This window comes from Nannospalax galili, unplaced genomic scaffold (genome assembly GCF_000622305.1).
Source record: "Nannospalax galili isolate Female #2095 unplaced genomic scaffold, S.galili_v1.0 scaffold940, whole genome shotgun sequence".
NCBI lineage: Eukaryota > Metazoa > Chordata > Mammalia > Rodentia > Spalacidae > Nannospalax > Nannospalax galili.
Window position 1 is genome coordinate 1,184,580 of NW_008346079.1, and position 19,305 is coordinate 1,203,884.

Sequence of the window (19,305 nt, forward strand, 5' to 3'; positions counted from 1 at the left end):
CGCCGTGCTCCCTGCCGGGCCGCTCGCTACGCGGGCCGGGCCCCAGGGCTCCCCTCCCCCGCGCGCGTGGGCTCGGAGCGCTGCGGGACTGCGGTCGCTGGAGGCCGCTTAACGAGACCGAGGCCGGGCCGGTGCGCTCTGGCGGCGCGGGTGAGCGAGACCGGGGCCCGCCGCTTTCTCCTTTCCCCTCCCAGCCGTGGCTGCGGGGCGGACCATCTTTAGACCGTGGGCACCGGCGCAGTGGAGGGATCTGAATTTGGACATTGGAGACCCGGGGAGCGCAGAGCAGCCCCCACCCAAAATCGCAGCACGTTGCGGTTTCCAGGGCAGTGCGGGTGGCTTCTCTCGGGCGCATGCGGGGTGGTGTGTTGGGCGCTTGTGGGGTGTGCTGGGGCGTTCGCTGGCCTGACGCCCTCCTCCCCTTCTTCCTCTCTGTCCCTTCCAGAACCCTCTTATGCAAGGGGTAGTGCTGAAACCTCCATTTTCTTTCAGATCCCTGCTCTCCACCCACAGAGTAGGGGAAACGACTTTAAGACGCTCTTCGGTCCTGCCCCTCTTTAAAGTCAGAGCTATAATCATCCCCAAGAGCCGCGCTCCTCAGAAGTTTAGCCGGGGCTGTTCACACTGGCCGCCGCGCTTAGCTAATGGTGAACCTGCCTTGTGGTTTTAAATCAGCCATGACATCAGGCGGGATTGGGTGCCTGAGCTGGCATTCTGTGTAAGGCCAGGGGCCCTGGGTAGCTTGCGTCACTGGGGTTATTGATCGTGGGAAGACAGCTTGGCTGGCATCTCCACTTTCCCTCAGTGGATAACGCCTGACTTGCTCCAAGTGCCCAAAGCAAAAATTCTAGGTAGGGTAGATTTGTTCTGTTCCTGTTTTTCTGGAATCTTAAGGCAAGAGAGAGACCAGGAGTTGTTTAGACTCTTTGGACAGTCTTTGGCAGACTACCTGTCCTAATCCAGGAGCTTTGGGTTTAAGCCGGTTGTTGAGGCCTGGGTGCCTTTTCAGAGTGAATTCTGTGATTGGGTTGTCCCTCTGGTAAGGTTAGGTGGTGGCCTTATCTCAAGGCAACATGGATCTCTAGGCCCTTTTCCAGCCCTGGTTTTATTTGCAGCCTGGACAAATTTAAATGTGACACCATTGGAGTGTGTGGTCTTGGGATTTCTGTGTTCTGTGATGCATATGTTTTTGGGAGTCTGCAGCAGTGAGTGCCTCATAAGCAAGCTTAGAGCTTTCCAAAGCTTGCTGCAAGTGCCTATTTTTAGCCCTCCTTTTGGCTCAGATGCTAGTGTTTTAGTTCTTAAGGGACACAAGCAGTGACGAGTAATAAAATATGTTTTATGATCTCTGTCCTTTCTTGTGGAGTTCTCTATTCTAGTTTAAGCTTCCAAATCCTAGGATTGTACTATTTTTTTTGGGGGGGGGCAGGGTGTGTGTGTGTGTGTGTGTGTGTGTGTGAGAGAGAGAGAGAGAGAGAGAGGCTGTGTAGCCCAGTCTGGCCTCAAATACAGGTGGTCTCCCAGAGATTACCAGTGTTGTACCACTGTGTCTGGCTTTAGGGTTACCGTTTTAAGTCTTGATTTGCATTTTTGTTTTTGGACAGCTTCCCCAAAGTAGTAGTTTGTGTCCTTATTCCAGCCACACTCCTGGGATCTACAGCACCTGAGTGAAGAGGGATGGGAGAAGCCTGGGTGTTGGGCTTACTGCACAGGTTCAAGTGCTAGGTCTACCACCTCTTAGCAATGCGCCGCAGTCACCTGACCACAGTGTGCATCACCTTCCCTGTTTGTATAATAGGCACCAGTTAGTTTAGGATGCACCTGTCCGGTGGGGTCATGGCGAGCACTCACTTTGAGACTGATTAGTCCTGTGAGATTGATTAGTCCCCTGGGGGCCTGTGTTGGGGCCTGTGTTAGTGTGTGTGGCAGACTGTAGGACCCCAGGAACTTTTCTCTAGGTCTCTGTTCTTTGCTGTTAGAAGGGGGCAAGAATGCATTCCAGTGTAGTCTCAGTCCCACATGATATAAGGACCTTTAAAATTGACCTTTAGAAGCCACGTGGCACATTGCCTTTAATTCCAGGATAGAGGCAGAGCCAGGTGGATGTCTGTGAGTTCAAGGCCAGGCTGGTCTACACAGTAAGTTTCAGGCCAGCTGGGGCTACAGGGAGACCCTGTCTCAAAAAGACCCCCCCAAAAAAAATGGTTTTTGACTTTTATTCTGGGCATGGTGGTTTACGCTTGCAGTCTAGCCTAGGAAGGTGGCTGTCAAAGGGTTGCCACAAGTCGAAGACCAGCCTGTGCTACTTTACTGAGCCTGTCTCAAAAAAAAGGGTAGATTTACTCTTGGCCCTGTGAATTGGTGCACATTTATAATAAAAAACAAAACAAAACTTTGGTTATCCACAGATGAGAACAATATTATGGGCAATCTTAATTTTTTTTCCGTTCATTGTATGTGTGTTTTTATGTGCGAGTGAAAGCATGTGATGATCAGAGGACAACCTGCAAGAGTTTGTTCTCCTTTCACAGTGTGTCCAGGGGACCCGGCCCAGCTTGCAGGCTCAAGTGCAGTACTTGACAGTCTTAAACAAGGTTTTTGATCAACAAATTTTTATTTTACGTGTATGAGCATTTTGCCTGCGTGTGTATGTGTAAGCGCACCATGTGTGTACAGTGCCCTCAGGCCTGAAAAGGGTGTTGGATCCCCTGGAACTTGAGTTAAGGAGGGTTGTCAGCCGCCATCTGGGTGCTGGGAACTGAACTGGGTCTGCAGGCTAGACCATCTCTCCAGCCCCAGTATTGACAGTCTTAAAGGTTGGTGATAACCAAAGAACTGAAATGTGGTATGATGGGGATTCCCCCTACACCTCAGCCTCCTGAAGCCTGGGGGATACAGGCTTGCCATCATTCCCAACAGTGATGAGGTGGGTTTTTTTGTTTTTTTGTGTTTTTTTTTTCCAATATTTTAAAATTATTTTAAATTTTATTTTATGTGTATGCATGTATTGCCTGCATGTAGGTAAGTGTACCCGTGTGGTGCAATGCCCGAGGAGGACAGAAGAGGCTATTGGGTCCCCTGGGACTGGAGTTATGGACAGTTGTTAGCTGCCATGTGGGTGCTGGGATTCTAATCCAGGTCTTCTGCAAGAACAACCAGTGTTCTTAACTGCTGACCCATCTCTCCAGCCCCAATGATGAAGTTTTTTTTGTTTTTGTTTTTGTTTTTGGTCTTTTTTGAGACAGGGTCTCCCTGTAGCCCCAGCTGACTTGGAACTTGCTACGTAGACCAGGCTGGCCTTGAACTCACAAGGGTCCGCTGGCCTCTGCCTCCCAAGTGCTGGAATTAAAGGCATGCGCCACCATGCCCGGCCATGATGAAGTTTTTTTAAAAGGGCATTTTATTTATTTTTATTTTATTGTGTGTTTTGCCTGAGCGTGCTGCTTGAAGTGCCTGTAGAGAGAGGCCAGAAAAGGGTGTTGAATTCCATGGAACAGGTGGTTTTTCACCATCATGTGTGTGCTAGGAATCGAACCCAGGTCCCCTGGAAGAATTTTAGCACAGTCAGTTCTTCAGCCCTGCCCTGATGAGTTTTTAAAACAAATTTTAGCCAGGTGTAGCTGAATCCCAGCACTCTGGAGGCAGAGGCAGGCGGATCTCTGTTCGAGGCCACCCTGGTCTGCAGTGAGTTCCAGGCCAGCTGGGGCTACAGGGAGACCCTGTCTCAAAAAGACCGGAAAAAAAAAAAAAAAAAAAAAAACCAAATTTCAGGGTTTCACTCTTAGAGCCTAGTATAACCTCTGTATGGCCCAGGTTGACCTTTGAACTCATGGCAGGCCTCCTGCCTCTGCCTTCTAGTATTAGAATTACAGGAATGAGCTACCATGCTTTAAGTTTTGTTGGTTTGCCTTCTGAAAGACCCTCAGGGGAGTTCACAGGTGCCCGCAGTGGGTCTCCCCATGTAGCAGCCTTACTGATGGCTTTGTTGTGTGTCTGCTTCTAGCTGTTGTGTGGAGAAAAGATGACCCTGAGCTGGAGTCAGGTCCGACATTCCAGAGCTTTATTTGTTTGTGTCCATTTGAAGTATAGCTAACCAGTAATCCAGCTGACCAAAGTACCTGGGGATCCTCTGCCACACAAGCTGAGCCCAGATAAACCGCCACCCTCTGCTCCTCTTTGGAGCCTGGGCCCTTTCTTACCCTACCCTGTGCTGGCTGAGCATGACTGGGGCTATACCCCTTCTAGTACAGGAAGTAGCCTGGCTGGGGGAGTTGTAGCTCTGCGGTCAGAGGGTTTGTGATCGCGTCCTAGCTCCCTTTCTGAGCTCTGGGCAGTCTTGGGGTACATTGCTCAGCTTCTCAGAACCACTATTTGTTAGCCTAGTCCTAGAGCAGAACGTGTTGCTTTTGGAGTGAGCATTGAGAGTGGTGAATGTTCCCAAAGGCATTGCGTAGTGCCAAGTACAAAAGGGCCTTAGGTGCTGCCTGTTGTAAATACTGGTTTTTTTTTTAAAATTGTGGGGTCAGTGAGGTGGCTCAGCAGGTAAAGGCACTTGCCACCAACGCTCATGACCTGAGTTTGATCCCCAGGACCCACATCTTGGAAGAAGAGAACTGACTCCTACAAGTTATCCTCTGATGTCCACAGGCACTGTGGCTTGTGTGCACCCCCACACATACACATAGACAAATGAATGTATGTATGTATATGATTATCATCATGCGCTAATTGCACTTCTGATCCTGCTCCCAGCCAGCAGGCAGTAACACCCCATGTTTTTTCTGCCTTTGTTTCTTGTCTGTAAAGTGAGAGAATTGCATTAGGCTTACATGCTTTTAAGGTTCAGTGTCCGAGTACCCACAGCTCCTGCCAAAGTGAATCTGAACTTTCTGAGCACATGTCCTTGAATCTGCTTTTTGGGGGGGTGGCGGGGGCTGTTGACTCTGCTGTGCTCTCTGAGGACTGGAGAGACTCCTGGGAGGGTGTGTACAGAGCACAAGGACTTACTGAGTGTTCGTGGGAGAACCCACTGTCTATGGTTTATAGCTGACTGTGGTTTATAGGGGAAATGGGTAGGAACACATCAATTGACCTTGACAGTTCCTCTTACCCTCTCTCCCCCACCTTCCTCCATCCCTTATTTTGAGATGGCCTGATAGCTCTGGTAAGGATGACCTCCATCTCCCAAGAGCAGTGTTAAACATATGCAGTGGTCCAATTCCTAAGTGTAGGAAATTCTGTAAAACAATTTTTTTTTTTTTTTTTTTTTTGCCTTTTTGAGACAGGGTCTCCCTGTAGCCCCAGCTGGCCTGGATTCTCTATGGAGACCAGGCATTTATGATATCTTTTTCTATTATTATTGTAACATTAATGTTTCGGGGTCTTTTTGAGACAGGGTCACCCCATAGCCCCAGCTGGCCTGGAACTAGCTATGTAGACCAGGCTAGCCTCAAACTCAACAGCAATCCACCTGCCTCCCGAGTGCTGGGATTAAAGGTGTGCGCCACCAAACATTTTTTTATCAATAAAGAAATGGACTTTGAGAAGAGGGTTTTTAGAAATGAAATGTGATGGTGTGTTCTTTGGATCTTGTCTGCACTGTCATTTGAACAAACTGGACCATGAGAAGATGCTCTGAAGCCGGTATGGTGGTTCACATCTGTGCTCCCATCACAGGGAGACTGAGGCAGGAAAGGTTCTAAGTCAGCCTGGGCTACATAGGTAAGTCTCAAGCAGACAAACCCAAACGAGTCCTTTCGGTGACAAGCTAGGAAATTTAACCTTTTAGGTTATATTAAGACGCTACCCTGGTTTGTCAAGGGCATGACGTGGTCATTCACTTGTTTTGAGTTCTCTGGTTTTTGTACCTGAGAACTGCTGGTTTAGTATAAGTCAGTGAGGCTTAAGGTTTTTCCCTCGTCAGTCATCCCTCCTCCTCTGGGGAGGGAACAGCCTTCTAACTCAGCCTTTCTTTTCTAACTGGGAAAGGAGGGAGGGAAGGGGATTAGAGGGTAGCTTGATCACAAGCCCACTTGAACTCTGAACCCCCTAGGGGTAGAGTCCCTCTGCTGCTCCTCTCCCCCCCATCTGCAGTAGGTCCCAAGTGGAGTCAGCATTTTGTGGTCACTCAGTACTCAGCTTTTCCTGGGAAGTTGGCGTGAAGAGGGTTCCAGCCACAAAGCCCTCTCAAGGATGGAGAGCCTGGCAGTCAGGGGTGCCCCTCTTCGCCAAGTCCAAGAGGAGCTCAGGAGGGTCATTGGGTTTGGTGGCCTGGGAGGGCTTCAGTCAGAGGCTCACTCCTCCCTGGCTCGCCCAAGGGTGATCCCAGGGAAGTGGCCAGGGGAGAGGGTGATGACTTCTGGAGTTCAAGTTTGTTCATTTGTTTGTTTTGGTCTTTTTGAGACAGGGTCTCCCTGTAGCCCCAGCTGTCCTGGAACTCACTGTGTAGACCAGGCTGGCCCTGAACTCACAGAGATCCTCCTGCCTCTGCCTCCCTAAAGGCGTGCGCCACCATGCCCGGCTGTTTGTTTGTTTTTTAAAGTAATTCTTTACTGATAAACATTTATACTAGTATTAGAAATGTCAGAAAAATAAAATTTAAATAATTTTCTTTTGTGCAAAGATTTGATCCGTTTTGACGATAGCAGTCAGTGAAGTGACCTAATATAAAAAGTTTAGCTGGCTTTGGTCACAGCCAGCCTTACCTAGTGCACAAAAAGTACATGTTCAAAAGCCCTTCCATAAGTGGACCGCTACAGTATCAGGCTTCACATTCAGGAAGCAGTTCCTTAGGGAAGGTTGGTGCCCTGCGGTGTCACAGAACGTAATGCAAACCAGAGCAGTTAGAAAGTCTGAATGAGGAAACAACCTAAAGGACAAAGGAATGACTTCATTATTTACGTGAGTTGTTTAAACATTCCTTAAGTGGCATCTTGCTGCAAAAAAGGTAAAGGACATAGTCACATCTTTCTCAGGTAACAATCATTACACTTCATCTTAATTTTCACCCTGAAATCCTAGTAAAGAATCGAGAGATCACTTTTATGGTTGGGGGCTGATTTCCTCTCCCACAATTTTAAAAAAAAAAAAGGAAGGAGGGGGAGGTGGAAAGTTGGGATTCGGGGTTGTCTGTCTCTGAAGAAAGGTGGCTGTGGTAACAACTGTCAAAGAAACTACGAAAGGTAAAATGTCCAACACAACCATTCACAGCACATCTGTATCTGAGGTGAGAGACAGAAGGAACGAAGCAGAGTATTCTTTATCATCCAAGTGTTTTCTCCCTGGAAATAGTTCAGCTACCCAGCTCCGACTGTGGAGTCCATATATACTTACTCACAGAAGATGGCTTCACATACTGGGATGGATGCAACATTCCATCATTTGAAGATACATTTTGTAGTTGAGGGTTTTGTTTTTTGTTTTTTTGTCTTTTTGAGACGGGGTCTCCATGAAGCCTGAGCTGTCCTGGAACTCGCTATGTAGACCAGGCTGGCCTTGAACTCACAGAGCTCCACCTGCCTCTGCCTCCTGAGTGCTGGGATTAAAGGTGCGCGCCACCACGCCCGGCTGAGGTCTTTTTTTGAAAGAGCAGATGAAACATAGGAAAGAAAACCCCCTGCTTTGTGTCTCAGTTCTGAAATAACCTGACATTGCAGTCACAGATGAGTATGCTCAAAAATTCCTATTTAGTAGGAACTTCGAAAAGCCCACCAACTATTCACCTGTGTGCCTAGTGACAGTATACGGAAACGGTTGTTTCAGTGAGACCTCGTGTAAGAGGCAGCTTTCAGAACACATGGCCCAGATCATATCCCAGAGTGCAGGATACAGGGCTCCAAATTTCTCAAACTGAAGGGGTATTTTCCAAATTCATAGCACCTTAAACAGAAAACTGAAGTCTTTAAAACAAATTGTTGGGAGAAAGATTTGAGCTTCTCGCTGGGGAATTTGAAGAGACGTTAACCTACACTTTCGTTGTCTTCAATTCTGGTACGTCACTATAACTTTGACAAGTGGTCTAATTAGTCAAAGGAATAGACCAGTTATTTTTTTGTAACCCCTCTGTAATTTTTTTCTATGACATTCCTGGGCAAATTGGTTCTTTGCACTGTTTAAAAAATTTTTATTACATTCAGAGTGTGTGTGTGTGTGTGTGTGTGTGTGTATGTATGTATGTGTGTGTTTGCTTACACGTACAGGTCAGAGGACAACTTGTAGGAGTTGGTTCTATCCTTCCACAATGTGGGTCCTAGGTATTGAACTCAGGTTGTCTTGTCTTGGTGGCCAGTGCCTTTATCTGCTGCTCCATATTGACAACCCCTCTTGGCTATTTTTAACCAGAAGCCGTAGAGCATATTAGATGAATTCATGTCTTCACAGCTTGTCAGCCTGAATCTCACAATGAAAACTCTCCTTTAAAAATTTCAGTTAATGGGCTGGGTGAGGTGGCACGCTCCTTTAATCCCAGCCCTGGTGGCAGAGGCAGGTGGATCTCTGAGATTGAGGACAGACAGCCTGGTCTACATAGCAAGTTCCAGACCAGCTAGGGCTAGAGGAAGACTCTTAAAAACAAAACAAAGCAGTGTCAGAGCTAATCACCAGAAACTACTGTGAAAAAAGGTCACAACAGGTAACACACAAGAGCCCTGGATTTGAGACAAACCTTTGACTGACTTAACTGACCCTTTCATTTCAGTGCTTTCCTTTAAAGGTCATAGTTTTCGGGCAGTGAAATAAAAATTAAAATAGCTCAAATTAAGTTTAAAAATTGGTATCTCTCTTTTTTTTCTTGGTATCTCTCTTTAAGAATATAAATTCTCTTGACTAAAAGTAAAAAGGGGGGCGTGGGGTAGATCTGAAAAGGAAGTTTTAGGCACTTCATGGGCGTTGATACTCAAAGCCTGCAAAGGTAGGCTGAGGAGCCACCACCAGCTAAACACAAGGATCAAGAACCACTAACCCTGGTTACAGCTGCATGCTCTAATTTTCTGAGTTATTAATAAGCCAGTCACTAAGGAAAAATAAAACAGAATCTTTATTTGTGTCTGAATGTCCAAAGAGTATCCTGTCATCTGGCCTCAACTTTCATCCCAAGCTACTTAATACTGTGTCTTTCCAGTGAAAGTAAACATAAATAATAGGATTAAAATGAGAGGGAAAGGTGGCATAGAAATTCTTTGGAAAAAGAGCCTCAACTAGGCATAACAGTCCCAGCCACTCAGTGCATGGCAGGAGGCTCGCTTGGACCCAGAAGTTTAAGGCTGGCCTGGGCAACAGAGCAAGATCCCATGTCTTTTTTTTTAAGTCTTAATTAGCTTATTTTGATCAAATTACAAAACAATAAATTCACATTTCTTAAAATATATTAAATAGTCAGAGGTCAAGACAGTTATCCATAAAACGTCACGTTCTCAGAAGTTGCTACTCCTCACGCTGGAGCAGAGCTGCTACTTACAACTTTACTCCGGCTCCTTTTCCTGCTCTATCTAGCTCAGCTGTTCTCAGAGCTGTGCTCAACCAAACCCATCATGGCTTCACTGTTAGGAAGACTTAGTGAGGAAGTGTCTGCTAACTTCCAGTCGAGAAGAGATTAATTTAAGCTTTGAGTACAGCAGTCTGCTCTCTTCAAGGCAGCCAGCATTTTCTCTTGTTTCTCTGAAACTGCATCTTCTCAAAGAAATTCTAGTGTGAGGAATGCTAACCTAGAAGCATGTGGGCTTGGCTTGGGTGAAGATGTGTGTGCAAAACGTCTCAAATAACCACAAAAAAGAAAGCCAAGAGTTTTGGTTGAGTGATGGGTCCGCAGAGGTCTTCGACTGCTGACGCTTCAAGTGGAAGAAGGGCTGTGGTGACGGTCTTCACACTCCTGTTCATCCACGCTGCTTCCATCTGAGGACTTCAGAAACCTGTGCACGCCTTTGGAGAAGTCTTTAAACAGGCGTGACATCACAGCGTAAGGGTGTGTGCTATGGAGTAGCTAAAGCCCGAAAGAAGGGGACCACCATGACACAGATCGTCTGTCCGGTGCCCAAGGTGAGGGCTTCAAAGGGCACCATCTCCTTTCCTGCGGTTCCCGCAAGTGCCGCACCGTATTTGTGATGTCTGAGGGTGAAGAGGGCCAGTAATCCAGCAGGGTCATGAAAGAAGACAGAAGACACCAGTGCCCACAGGAACATACCATACCACATGTCTGGGAAGGAGCAGAGCAAAGTGGACTTGGGGCCCAGGGTCCCGTTGACCACCCGGGGCACAAGCTTCAGGCTGAGGACCTGCTGCAGGAGCCCGGCCACCCCGCTCCATCCCGCTGCAGGGAGTACAGGGCCCGTCTGGCCCACTTCTCCTGGAGTTCAAGTTTTGATGCCAGCTAATGAGGACAGCTGGTTGGAGAGAAAAGCCAAAGAAATCTCAGAGCCTGGTGGAGCGTTCCTGCCCTTGCCCTGTCTGTGTCTTCCCCAGCTTGCCTGGCTCTGTCTTCCTCTTGAGTTAGCATTAGGTGGTACCACCAAGGTTCTGAGGGGGCACAGCCAAAAGATGCTCCAAAGCCAGATTTGTGTCGATTTCTTGTCTTGAGGGTGTATGTGTGGGGTGGGTTATCCATGCCTTTCCTAGATGGGGGCAGGTAGCCAGGAGTTAGGTGAGTTTTCAAGATAGTTAATGTCCTGTGGCAGGTAGCCTGGGGTCTATCCCTGAGAGGATTTCCAGGTATTAAAGGGACAGTCTGGGTGTGACACGTTTGATTGGCCTAATCTTTGCACAGGTGAACTCTGGGTGTGAGGAAGCTGGCAGGTGCTGAGGGTCCTCTCCATCTTCGTCTGAGGTACCATGTGCAGACCCAGCTAACCTTCCATCAGAGATGCACCCCCCTCCACCCACATCCCCCACCCCCGCTGCCAGGAGGTACTTGGGCTGTGGCTTTGCTCCCAGGCCTTCTCCGCCCTGCTTCCCCAGGAAGAACAGATTCAGATTAAGCCTCAAATGAGAGGCTATCCTGCTGCAGATCTTGTCCTTGTCCCGGCACATCTAACCTACCCTGCACAACCTTCTGCTTTTTAAAGATTGCTTCCAGGTCTAGATGCTGCCTTCTGCCCTGTCTGTCACCTGACTAAACCAGCTATCACTTCTCACAGAGGCTGTCCCGGCAGTCTGTGTCCTGTGTCTCCTGTCCCTCCTGCTTAGAACCTTCTGGTGGCTTCTCAGAACAGAGCCTAGTCTGGGTCCTTAGGTGTCCTCCTGGACTCTGAGCCTGGACCCCTTGCCCGTTGTGTGTACTTCCTCACCCCCAGCTGGGCCATGGGTCCTGCATCTGCTGCAGTGTGTCCAGTGCTTTGCTTTGGGGTCTGGAATGGTCTTCTGGGATTGTGGTAATGGTGAGGCCTTCCCAGACCACCATGCACAGTCCAGCACCCTGGCCCTGGACTCCACCCAACCTCTCTGACCCTCTGTCCTTCGTAGCTGTGTGTCCACTGGATCGGGGTGTCCCCAGCCCCACAGCCTGGCGTGCTGTAGTGTGCAGGCAAGTGAACACACAGAATAACTTGGCAGAGGTGCTGTCTGCTGTCATTGTGCCGCTTGTGTGTTTGCTGTGCGAGGTGTTGCAGGTACTGCTCTGGGTAGGATCCATCCATTGGCAGACTGCGTGTGTGCAGTTGAGTGTGTGAGAGAGGTCTGCTGGGAAGGGTAGTATGGGGTTCTCTGGGGGCCCAGCACGGACGCCCAGTTCACAAGCTCAGAGTTGCTGGGGAACCGTGCTAATCTGACACGGGAGGGGTGGGGTTGCTGAGAAAAGGCTGCAAGGGCACCATCTCCTTTCCTGCGGTTCTTGGTTGAGATTGGAGTGGGGGTCAGGGGACTTAGAACTCCCTGTGGGTGGAATGAAGCCAGTTGGAAAGGTGGGCAGACTTGTCTTATGGGGCATCCCAAGTCCCAATGTCAGCAGGAAGTGGGACACCATGGGGCATTTTGATCTTTCATTTTGAAAGATGACCTTGGGCAGACATACCCTTTTATGCTAAGAATGAATAGTTTGGGGTTTCATTTCTGATCGTTTGGGGCAGAGCTCACCTACAAAGGGAGCGGGCTTCTCTGTTGTTCCCCAGATGTAGCTCTTGGGGCAGTGATAGCGGTCAGTGGAGGTGGGGGAGGGAGGGTAGGGTTGTGACTGTCGTGGCTCTGCAGAGGGCAGCGTAACTGGACTGCGTCTTGGTTGGTTTCTGGAAGCATAGATATGTAGTGGACGGCTTGCTTGCCCCTGCTGCTCCTGGGAAGAGGAGGAACCCTGCAGGTAGTGGTGGGGAGCAGGCTTCCAGTCTGTACTCCTGGGCTCCATCAGGAAAGCCCCACAGGCCACACTGCTCCTCCCCAGCACTCTGCCCTGGTCTCCTCCAACCAGATACACGAGTCCGACCTTCCAGAGCCACCCCGCTGAACCCCACTGAATGAACACCCATGTTCAGGAAATAAGAGGTTTGCGTTGTCCCAGACAGGCTGTGCCTTCCTGAGACACTTGGCCTGGGAAAGCTTCCCAGCCCAGGCTAGAGCTGTTAGTGTGGCTGTGCTCTGAGTGTGTGGAGGCGGGTTGGGGGCGGTGCTTTCCTTGTCCTTTAAGAGAGAGTAAGGTGTTTAGAACTGGAGGGTGGTGGAGATCTTTGAGTGCGAACCCCTCCTGTACAGCTTAGGGTGTTTTTGACCAGGAAGGAAGAGAATCTGCCTCGCCGTGGCCAGAGGACACCAGCAGAAGGCAAAGGAGGAAATGGTTGTTACTTCGGCTCTCAGTTTCAGAGGGTTTAGTCAGAGGTGGCTGGAGACAAGGATGAGCATAAGTCAACAGGGATGTGTACAGGAGCGGCTATTGCCCTGGTGGGCAGGAAGCAGAAGCAGAGGAGGAGGAAGGGACTGGGCACATCCAGGCACCTGCTTCATCAGCTCGGTCCCCTCCTAAGAAGTTCCTGGGATCTTGTAAAATTGTGCCACCAGGCTGGGTGGTGGCATCCCAGCATCCCAGAGACTGAGGCAGGCGGATCTCTGTGAGTTCACAGTCTACGTAGTGAGTTCCAAGCCAGCCCCACTACAGGGAGACCCTGTCTCAAAAAGACCTAAAAGAAAAACTGTGCCACCAGCTAGAGACCAAGCCTTTGACCTGGGAGCCTGTGGGGGACGTCCGTATTCAAACCATGGCGCCCACCTACCTTGGTGAAGGTGAGCTAGGTGAGGGCTTCTAAGTGTTCTGCTGGAGCCTGGCTCAGTACCTGCTAGTCAAGACTGGGCCTCTATTCTTGTGACCTTGAACTTGGCCTTTCAGTTTGCTTAACCAGGATGTGTGGAGTGAGGCTTGTCTAGTCTGTCTGTCCCTTGATCCCTGCAGTTCAGATCTGCGCATAGCACAGGCAGCCACTCCTGTCACATCCTAGAGCCTCTTCTGACCTTGCCCTTTGCTGACCTGTTGTGGAGATGAACTTAAGGACCTTGAAAGAGCCATAACCCTAGCAGTGAGAAGTCCAAGTTGTGTGCACGTGTGTGTGGGCGTCAGAGGGACAAATTGCAGGAGTTGGTTCCCTCCTATGTGTGTCCAGGGATTGAGCTCATTACCTGCTGAGCCATCAAATGTTTTTTTTTTCGTTGTTGTTTTTCAATGTGTATGAGTGTATTGCCTGCGTGTATGGAAGTGCACCCATGTTGTGCAGTGCTTGCAGAGGTCAGAAGGCGTCAGATTCCCTGGAACTGGAGATATGGACAGTTGTTAGCCAGCATGTGGTTGCTGGAAATCGAACCCAGGTCCTCTGCAACAGCAGCCAGTGCTCTTAACTACTGAGCATCTCTCCAGTGCCCGCCCCCATTCCATTTTTAAAATTTTTACGTGTACGAGTGTTTTGCCTGCATGTAAGTGCGTCATGTTTGCAGCACCCACAGAGGACAGAAAAGGACGTCGGGTCCCCAGAACTGGAGTTACAAACAGTTGATAGCCCTGCCGTGTGCATGCTGGGAACTGAACCCAGTCCTCTGCAGGAGCAGCCTTTCTAGCCCCTTTGGGGCCCTTGAGAATGCCCTCTTGTAGAGTGTAGAGTGGGAGGTGAGCGTGGGTCTTTGTGGGAAAATGTTCACTCAGTGTTTGGTGTCTTTCCACAGCTTCGGGATTGTCAGGGGAGCAGAGGTCACTGCTCTTATGTGTGTGAGGCCGTGTGGTGTGGGAAGAATGGCCTTGTTTTGGATCCAAGTCCTGAAATACAGCATCTCAGTGAGCTCATCCTTAAGTTTTGGTGCAGGTGTGGGGGGAGCATTGGTGGGCTTTTGCTCTGGTGAGATGGTGACTTTGAACATGTCCAAGTGAGCGTAGGAGATGCCGAGTTCCTTGCAAGGAAACATTTGACTAGATTGGATGGGGGTTTCCGGAGAGCCCTGAGCCACAGGGCTGGCACAATACCTCTGGATTAGTTGATTGAGAAATTTTTTGTTAGTTTCTGTTAGGTCTAAGTCAGGCCCCACAGTTCAGCAATACTCAAGATGTATTACTGCCGTGGTGAGGCTTTGTTCCAAAAGGCAAAAGTCACAGAGGACCAGGTGTGGTGGTATACTCCTGTAACCCTAGCCAGTACCCCCAGGATGAAACTGAAGGACTGCCTTGAGTTGAGGCCTGCCTGAGCTCCATACCCAGACCCCGTCTCAACCAAAACCAGAAAAGTCCCCAAGTGAGCTGGAGAGATGGCTCAGTGGTTAATGCTGAATCACTCTTATGGAGGACCAGAGTTCAGTTCCAGCACTGTATCAGGTGGCTCGTAACTGCCCTTAACTCCAGATTCAGGAGATTTGATGCCCTCTTCTGATGTCCATGGGCACTCGCACACATGGTACATGTGCACACACACACAAATAAAGATCTGTTTGTCGTTTATTTTTTTGAGACAGAGTCTCCCCGTAGCCCCAGCTGGCCCGGAACTCACTGTGTAGGCCAGGCTGGCCTTGAACTCACAGAGACCCCCTGCCTCTGCCCCCTGAGTGCTGGGACTAATGGTGTGCAGCACCACACCTGGCTCTTAAGAACATTTTTAAATGAACCATCCATGTTTTAAAATTAGGAAAATTATCTAGAAGCCTAGGGGTTTCCAGCTTTGCTTAAAAAAAAAAAAACAAAAGGACAATGTACGCACGGCGTCCCTGAGTTTCATGGGTTTCTGGACGAGGAACACAGTCTCGGTGAGCTATCACAGGTGACCAGCAGCCACCTCAGGACTGCTGGCCAGAGTGCTGGGCCTCCCTTACCAGGCTTCTTCCAGCATGAGGTTGTGGGCCGGGACGTGTTTCATCATTCTGTCCAGCTCATGAGCAAGGGACGTCCTTGCAGAACAGGGAGGAGTTGGTAGAGAGGACTTTTTTTTAAAAGGCTAAGGCAAGAATTGAAGTCTCCAGAGGGAACTACTTAATCTCTTTTGAGGACAAGGGAGTGTGGTGGGAGACTGGGTACTGGGAGCTTGTGCCCGAGGCCCTGAAGCTGGGGCGGGGGGTTAGCTCCCAAGAGCTGAGGTTTGGGCTTGCCAAGGAAATGTCATTGTATTAGACTGGTAGAGCCTCCCCGGGCACTGCTGCAGCCTGGGAGTAAATGGCGTCAGTGGTCTCAGCCTCTTTAAGGCCCTTCAGCCCCATCCATGTACCTGGTAGATGGAGAGAGAGAGAGACGGAGCAGGTATTGAGTATTGGTGGAAAGGAGAAGGGAAGGTCCTGTGTAGATGCCTTTAGCAGCGTGGTTCTGTTTGGGGAATGGAGCCTTTAATTCTCCCTGGACAGAGGCTCCTCCAGACAGCACTGCTCCTTGCACAGCTGTTGGTTTGAGCCCTGTATGTGGAGGTTAGAAGACTCGGCCAGGAGACTGGAACTTGAGCCAGCCAGCCCCAGCTGTCCAACCCACTGACTGAGACCAGGCAACTTACTGGACTTGCTGGATTGCTTTGACTGCTTCTTCCTGTAGTGAGCTACAAGCCTTTTCAAGATCTTTGCCCTTTAGGGATTATGTTTGCCATATCCAGACAGAAATTCAGACCCTGGTCAGGGAGTTCTCATTTAGCAGTTTGCTCTCCTACCGTGAGCTCGGCCAGGGCGGTGGGACTCGGGCATGTGGCCTTGTGTTGTAGGCTCCTGGCACATGTTGGGGTGTGATGAGCTGCCCAGGGGTGAGTACTCGGTGTGCTGACGGTGTGGGGAGCACTTCTTGGCGGAACTGTAGGGTTGTAGGGTTTCTACATCCTGTGTCTGGTTAGGTTGGCTCCTGATCTTTAAAGTCCTGGTGTTGTGGGGGCTGGCATCCAGTGTCAGCCAGTTTAGCAGAGCAGAGGCAGACCCATCTCAGGAGGTGGTCTCAGTACTCAGTACTCGGGCTTCTCCAGACAAGCCCCGTGGGTTGAGTCTGACCTTTGTGTGACAGGAACATGTGGGGCTGCCACCAGGATGAAAAATCACTAGTCAGCCATTGGTTTGAGCAGCGTACAAAGCCTTAGACAGATCTTGGGAATTCTGAGAACTAGACAGGGGGCCTCTCTCATAGCTTACATTTCCACAAGGGAACAGCCAACTACCCACTCTGTCCCAAACTGCCTGTTGTCTGTTCCATGCTTAACAGATCACCTTGCAAACCAGCTGCTTAAGAAACATCCATTTTGCTGGGCATGGTGTGCAGTCCTGTAAGCCCAGCCACTCTGCGTGTGTTTTCATGGAGCAGCACTGGGCCCTGCATAGGGCAGGCCAGGTGGTACAGGACAGAAACAGCAGGCACCTAGCACCTTGGGACAGAGAGGCCAGTGTGGATGAGGGTGGACTCTCCCAGTTGCTTAGGGACTCTGCACTAGGTTCTGGAAGCACAGGCCAGGTAGTATACTAGGATCTGGGGAGAGAATAGGGTGGGGAGAGGGGGAAACAGAGAGGCCTGCAGTAGGCTGGGGAAGTCAGAGAAGTGGACAGGGCCGAAGTGACCAGAGTAACTTTCAGGAGACTCCCGCCCCCCCATGTATTTTGATATTTAGAAAAAAATGATCCAGAAAAGCACTGAACCAAGATTACCAGGTGTCAGGGCTATAAAAATGAAGCTGCTTTTAGCTGCGTTGTTTCCCTGGAGACTTTTAATTGGTCCAGAAGGTTGTTTGGTGTCCCACAACAGTATTCTAAGTGTAACAGTTCTTTTCTTTTGCTTTCTGTCAGAGCAGAATGTGGTCGGTGCCCGTTATACCTGCCAGTCTGCTCTCCTAAGAAATGTGTGGGCTAGAGAGATGGCTCAGTGACTAAGAGTGCTTACTGTTCTTCCCAGCACCCAGGTTCCTTTCCTAGCACCCACGTGGGGTGGCTCATGCCCCCCTGTGATCACATCCCTGCTCCAGGATCTGATGCCCTCTTCCTGCACCATAGGCACTGCATTCACATGCCAAAACCCACACACATGCACATAATTTAAAATAAAACTAGATCTTTAACAAAAAAGAAATGTGTGTGCTCGGGATGGGGAGAACTCAGAGGCTCAAACACAAGCAGAAGGCCACGGAACTGACCAGAAGAACTGGGGCTTTCGTTTGGTCATTCCGTTCCCAATGAGTTTTTTTTTTTTGAGGAAGGGTCTCATGTAGCCCAGGCTAGTTTCAAACTTACCGTGTAACTGAGGATGACCTTGAACCTTTGATCCTCCTACCTCTGCTTGCGGAGGAGGCCACCACGCCCAGCCCTCATGTGGGTTTTGATGCCAGGTAAGACGTTTTGATCAGCAGGTCAGGGTGGAACATCTAGGGAACCCAGGCCACCCAAGCCTCTCCCACCCCCTCACGGCAGTGTGGATGATGCACAGGGTGTTGCTACTGTTTCTGTCGGGGCTCCTGGCCAAGTGCTGGAGTCCTCCTCTCTCATGTTACAGTTCTGGCCACGACTCTGTCCCTCTCATTCCCACAGTAGCCCTGTGGGGCTAGTTCCAGTTAGGAGCTTCATTTTATTTCATTTATTATAATCTTTTCTTTTTAGAAGAAGCATTCATTACAGCTTTAACATACTCAATAACAATTTCCAGAGCAAAGATACATCTCTTTCAAAAGTGGCTATAAAATTTTTAGGTTCACAATTGAATTAATACAGTTATACAATATTGAACTCAGTATAAGCCCTGTAAGACATAAAATTGAATGAGTTTTTAACCTTTAAAGATCTCCATTTCATTTTAAAATATACTGTTTCTTACAGAAAGACTCACTGTTTTTGCTAATAACACTTAGGTGTTAGCACATGCGTCTCTAATCTGTGTGATTATCACTAGTCATGGTCATTTGCACTCGGACCCTTGGCACCCGTGTGTGTATGGATATAAAGTCATCAGGTAGATTTCAGTGTTAATGTTTATCATCTCTACTAATTATTACATGACGTAAATTTTTATGCTTCCTCCTCAAATATAACTCATTTTTAAAATTGATTTTTGTGTGTGTGTGTATATCACACAGAACATCCAAAACCATCTTAATCATCTATACACCCACTTCCCAGATGGTACCCTCCCTTAGCCTCCCTCCCCCACTAGAGCCGTTATACTCTGTAATCCCTGCTACTGTCTGCTGTGTTGTTGGCACCCCAGCCATTCCCCACTACTTGTCCTTCTGGTGAATCTAGTCAGCCTATCTGGAGGTCTTTGTTTTAGGAGGGTCAGCTGTTCCTCATCTAGCAGCAATCGGTTGTCAATATTCCTTTAGATAAGTTTGGGGTCTGCTGTTCGTTTTCCCAGTTCTATGCTGGGTTACTATCTGGGAGTCCCTTTGGCCACCCTGGCTGTCTGGCATTGTTGCTTGTTATGTAGCCTTTAGCTATACACATGGACTCTTATGAAATTATATTGGCCCCTTTAATCTTTGGTTATGCTTTCCTTTTGGATGTTTAAGGCCAAACAGTTGGTCCAGATAAACTGATTTATTTTTACTCTTAAGGCCCTTTGAGGATCTCTTCCTCAGGGGTCACATGAGCTTGGGAGGAGCCCCTGGCTCCTTTCTTTTACCAGATAGCCAAAGCAACCCTGAGCACTAAGAGCAACGCCAGGGGGATTACTACACCAGATTTTAAACTATATTACAGAGCTGTAGTCATAAAAACAACATGGTATTCGCACAAAAATAGACCCATAGATCAGTGAAACAAAATTGAAGACCCAAATATGAGTACATGCAATTTCAGCCACTTGATATTTGACAAAGGGGCCAAGAACATTAACTGGAGGAAAGACAGCAAGTTCAGCAAATGGTGCTGGCAAAACTGGATCTCCACCTGTAGAAGAATGAACTTAATCTCCTATCTTTCACCTTG

At 48.9% G+C, this 19,305-nt stretch overlaps 2 protein-coding genes across 2 annotated transcripts in view; one reads left to right on the forward strand and one right to left on the reverse strand.

Annotated features, from left to right (window-relative positions):
• Positions 1-131: 131 nt before the first annotated feature.
• Larp1 (La ribonucleoprotein domain family member 1) overlaps positions 132-19,305 on the forward strand; it is a 59,936-nt gene continuing 40,762 nt past the window's right edge. Inside the window, exon 1 of the mRNA XM_029567935.1 lies at positions 132-150. The gene's annotated coding sequence lies outside the window, so the exon portion shown is untranslated. The remainder of the gene's footprint in view (positions 151-19,305) is intronic.
• Positions 9,966-10,187, reverse strand: LOC108491298 (transmembrane protein 170A-like). The gene has a single exon (XM_017800406.1). The coding sequence runs from the start codon at positions 10,185-10,187 to the stop codon at positions 9,966-9,968; it is 222 nt and encodes a 73-aa protein (XP_017655895.1).

What these genes read in the sequence shown, in the direction of transcription:
- LOC108491298 (XM_017800406.1), bottom strand. Translation starts at nt 10,187, where the DNA reads ATGTGGTATGGTATGTTCCTGTGGGCACTGGTGTCTTCTGTCTTCTTT.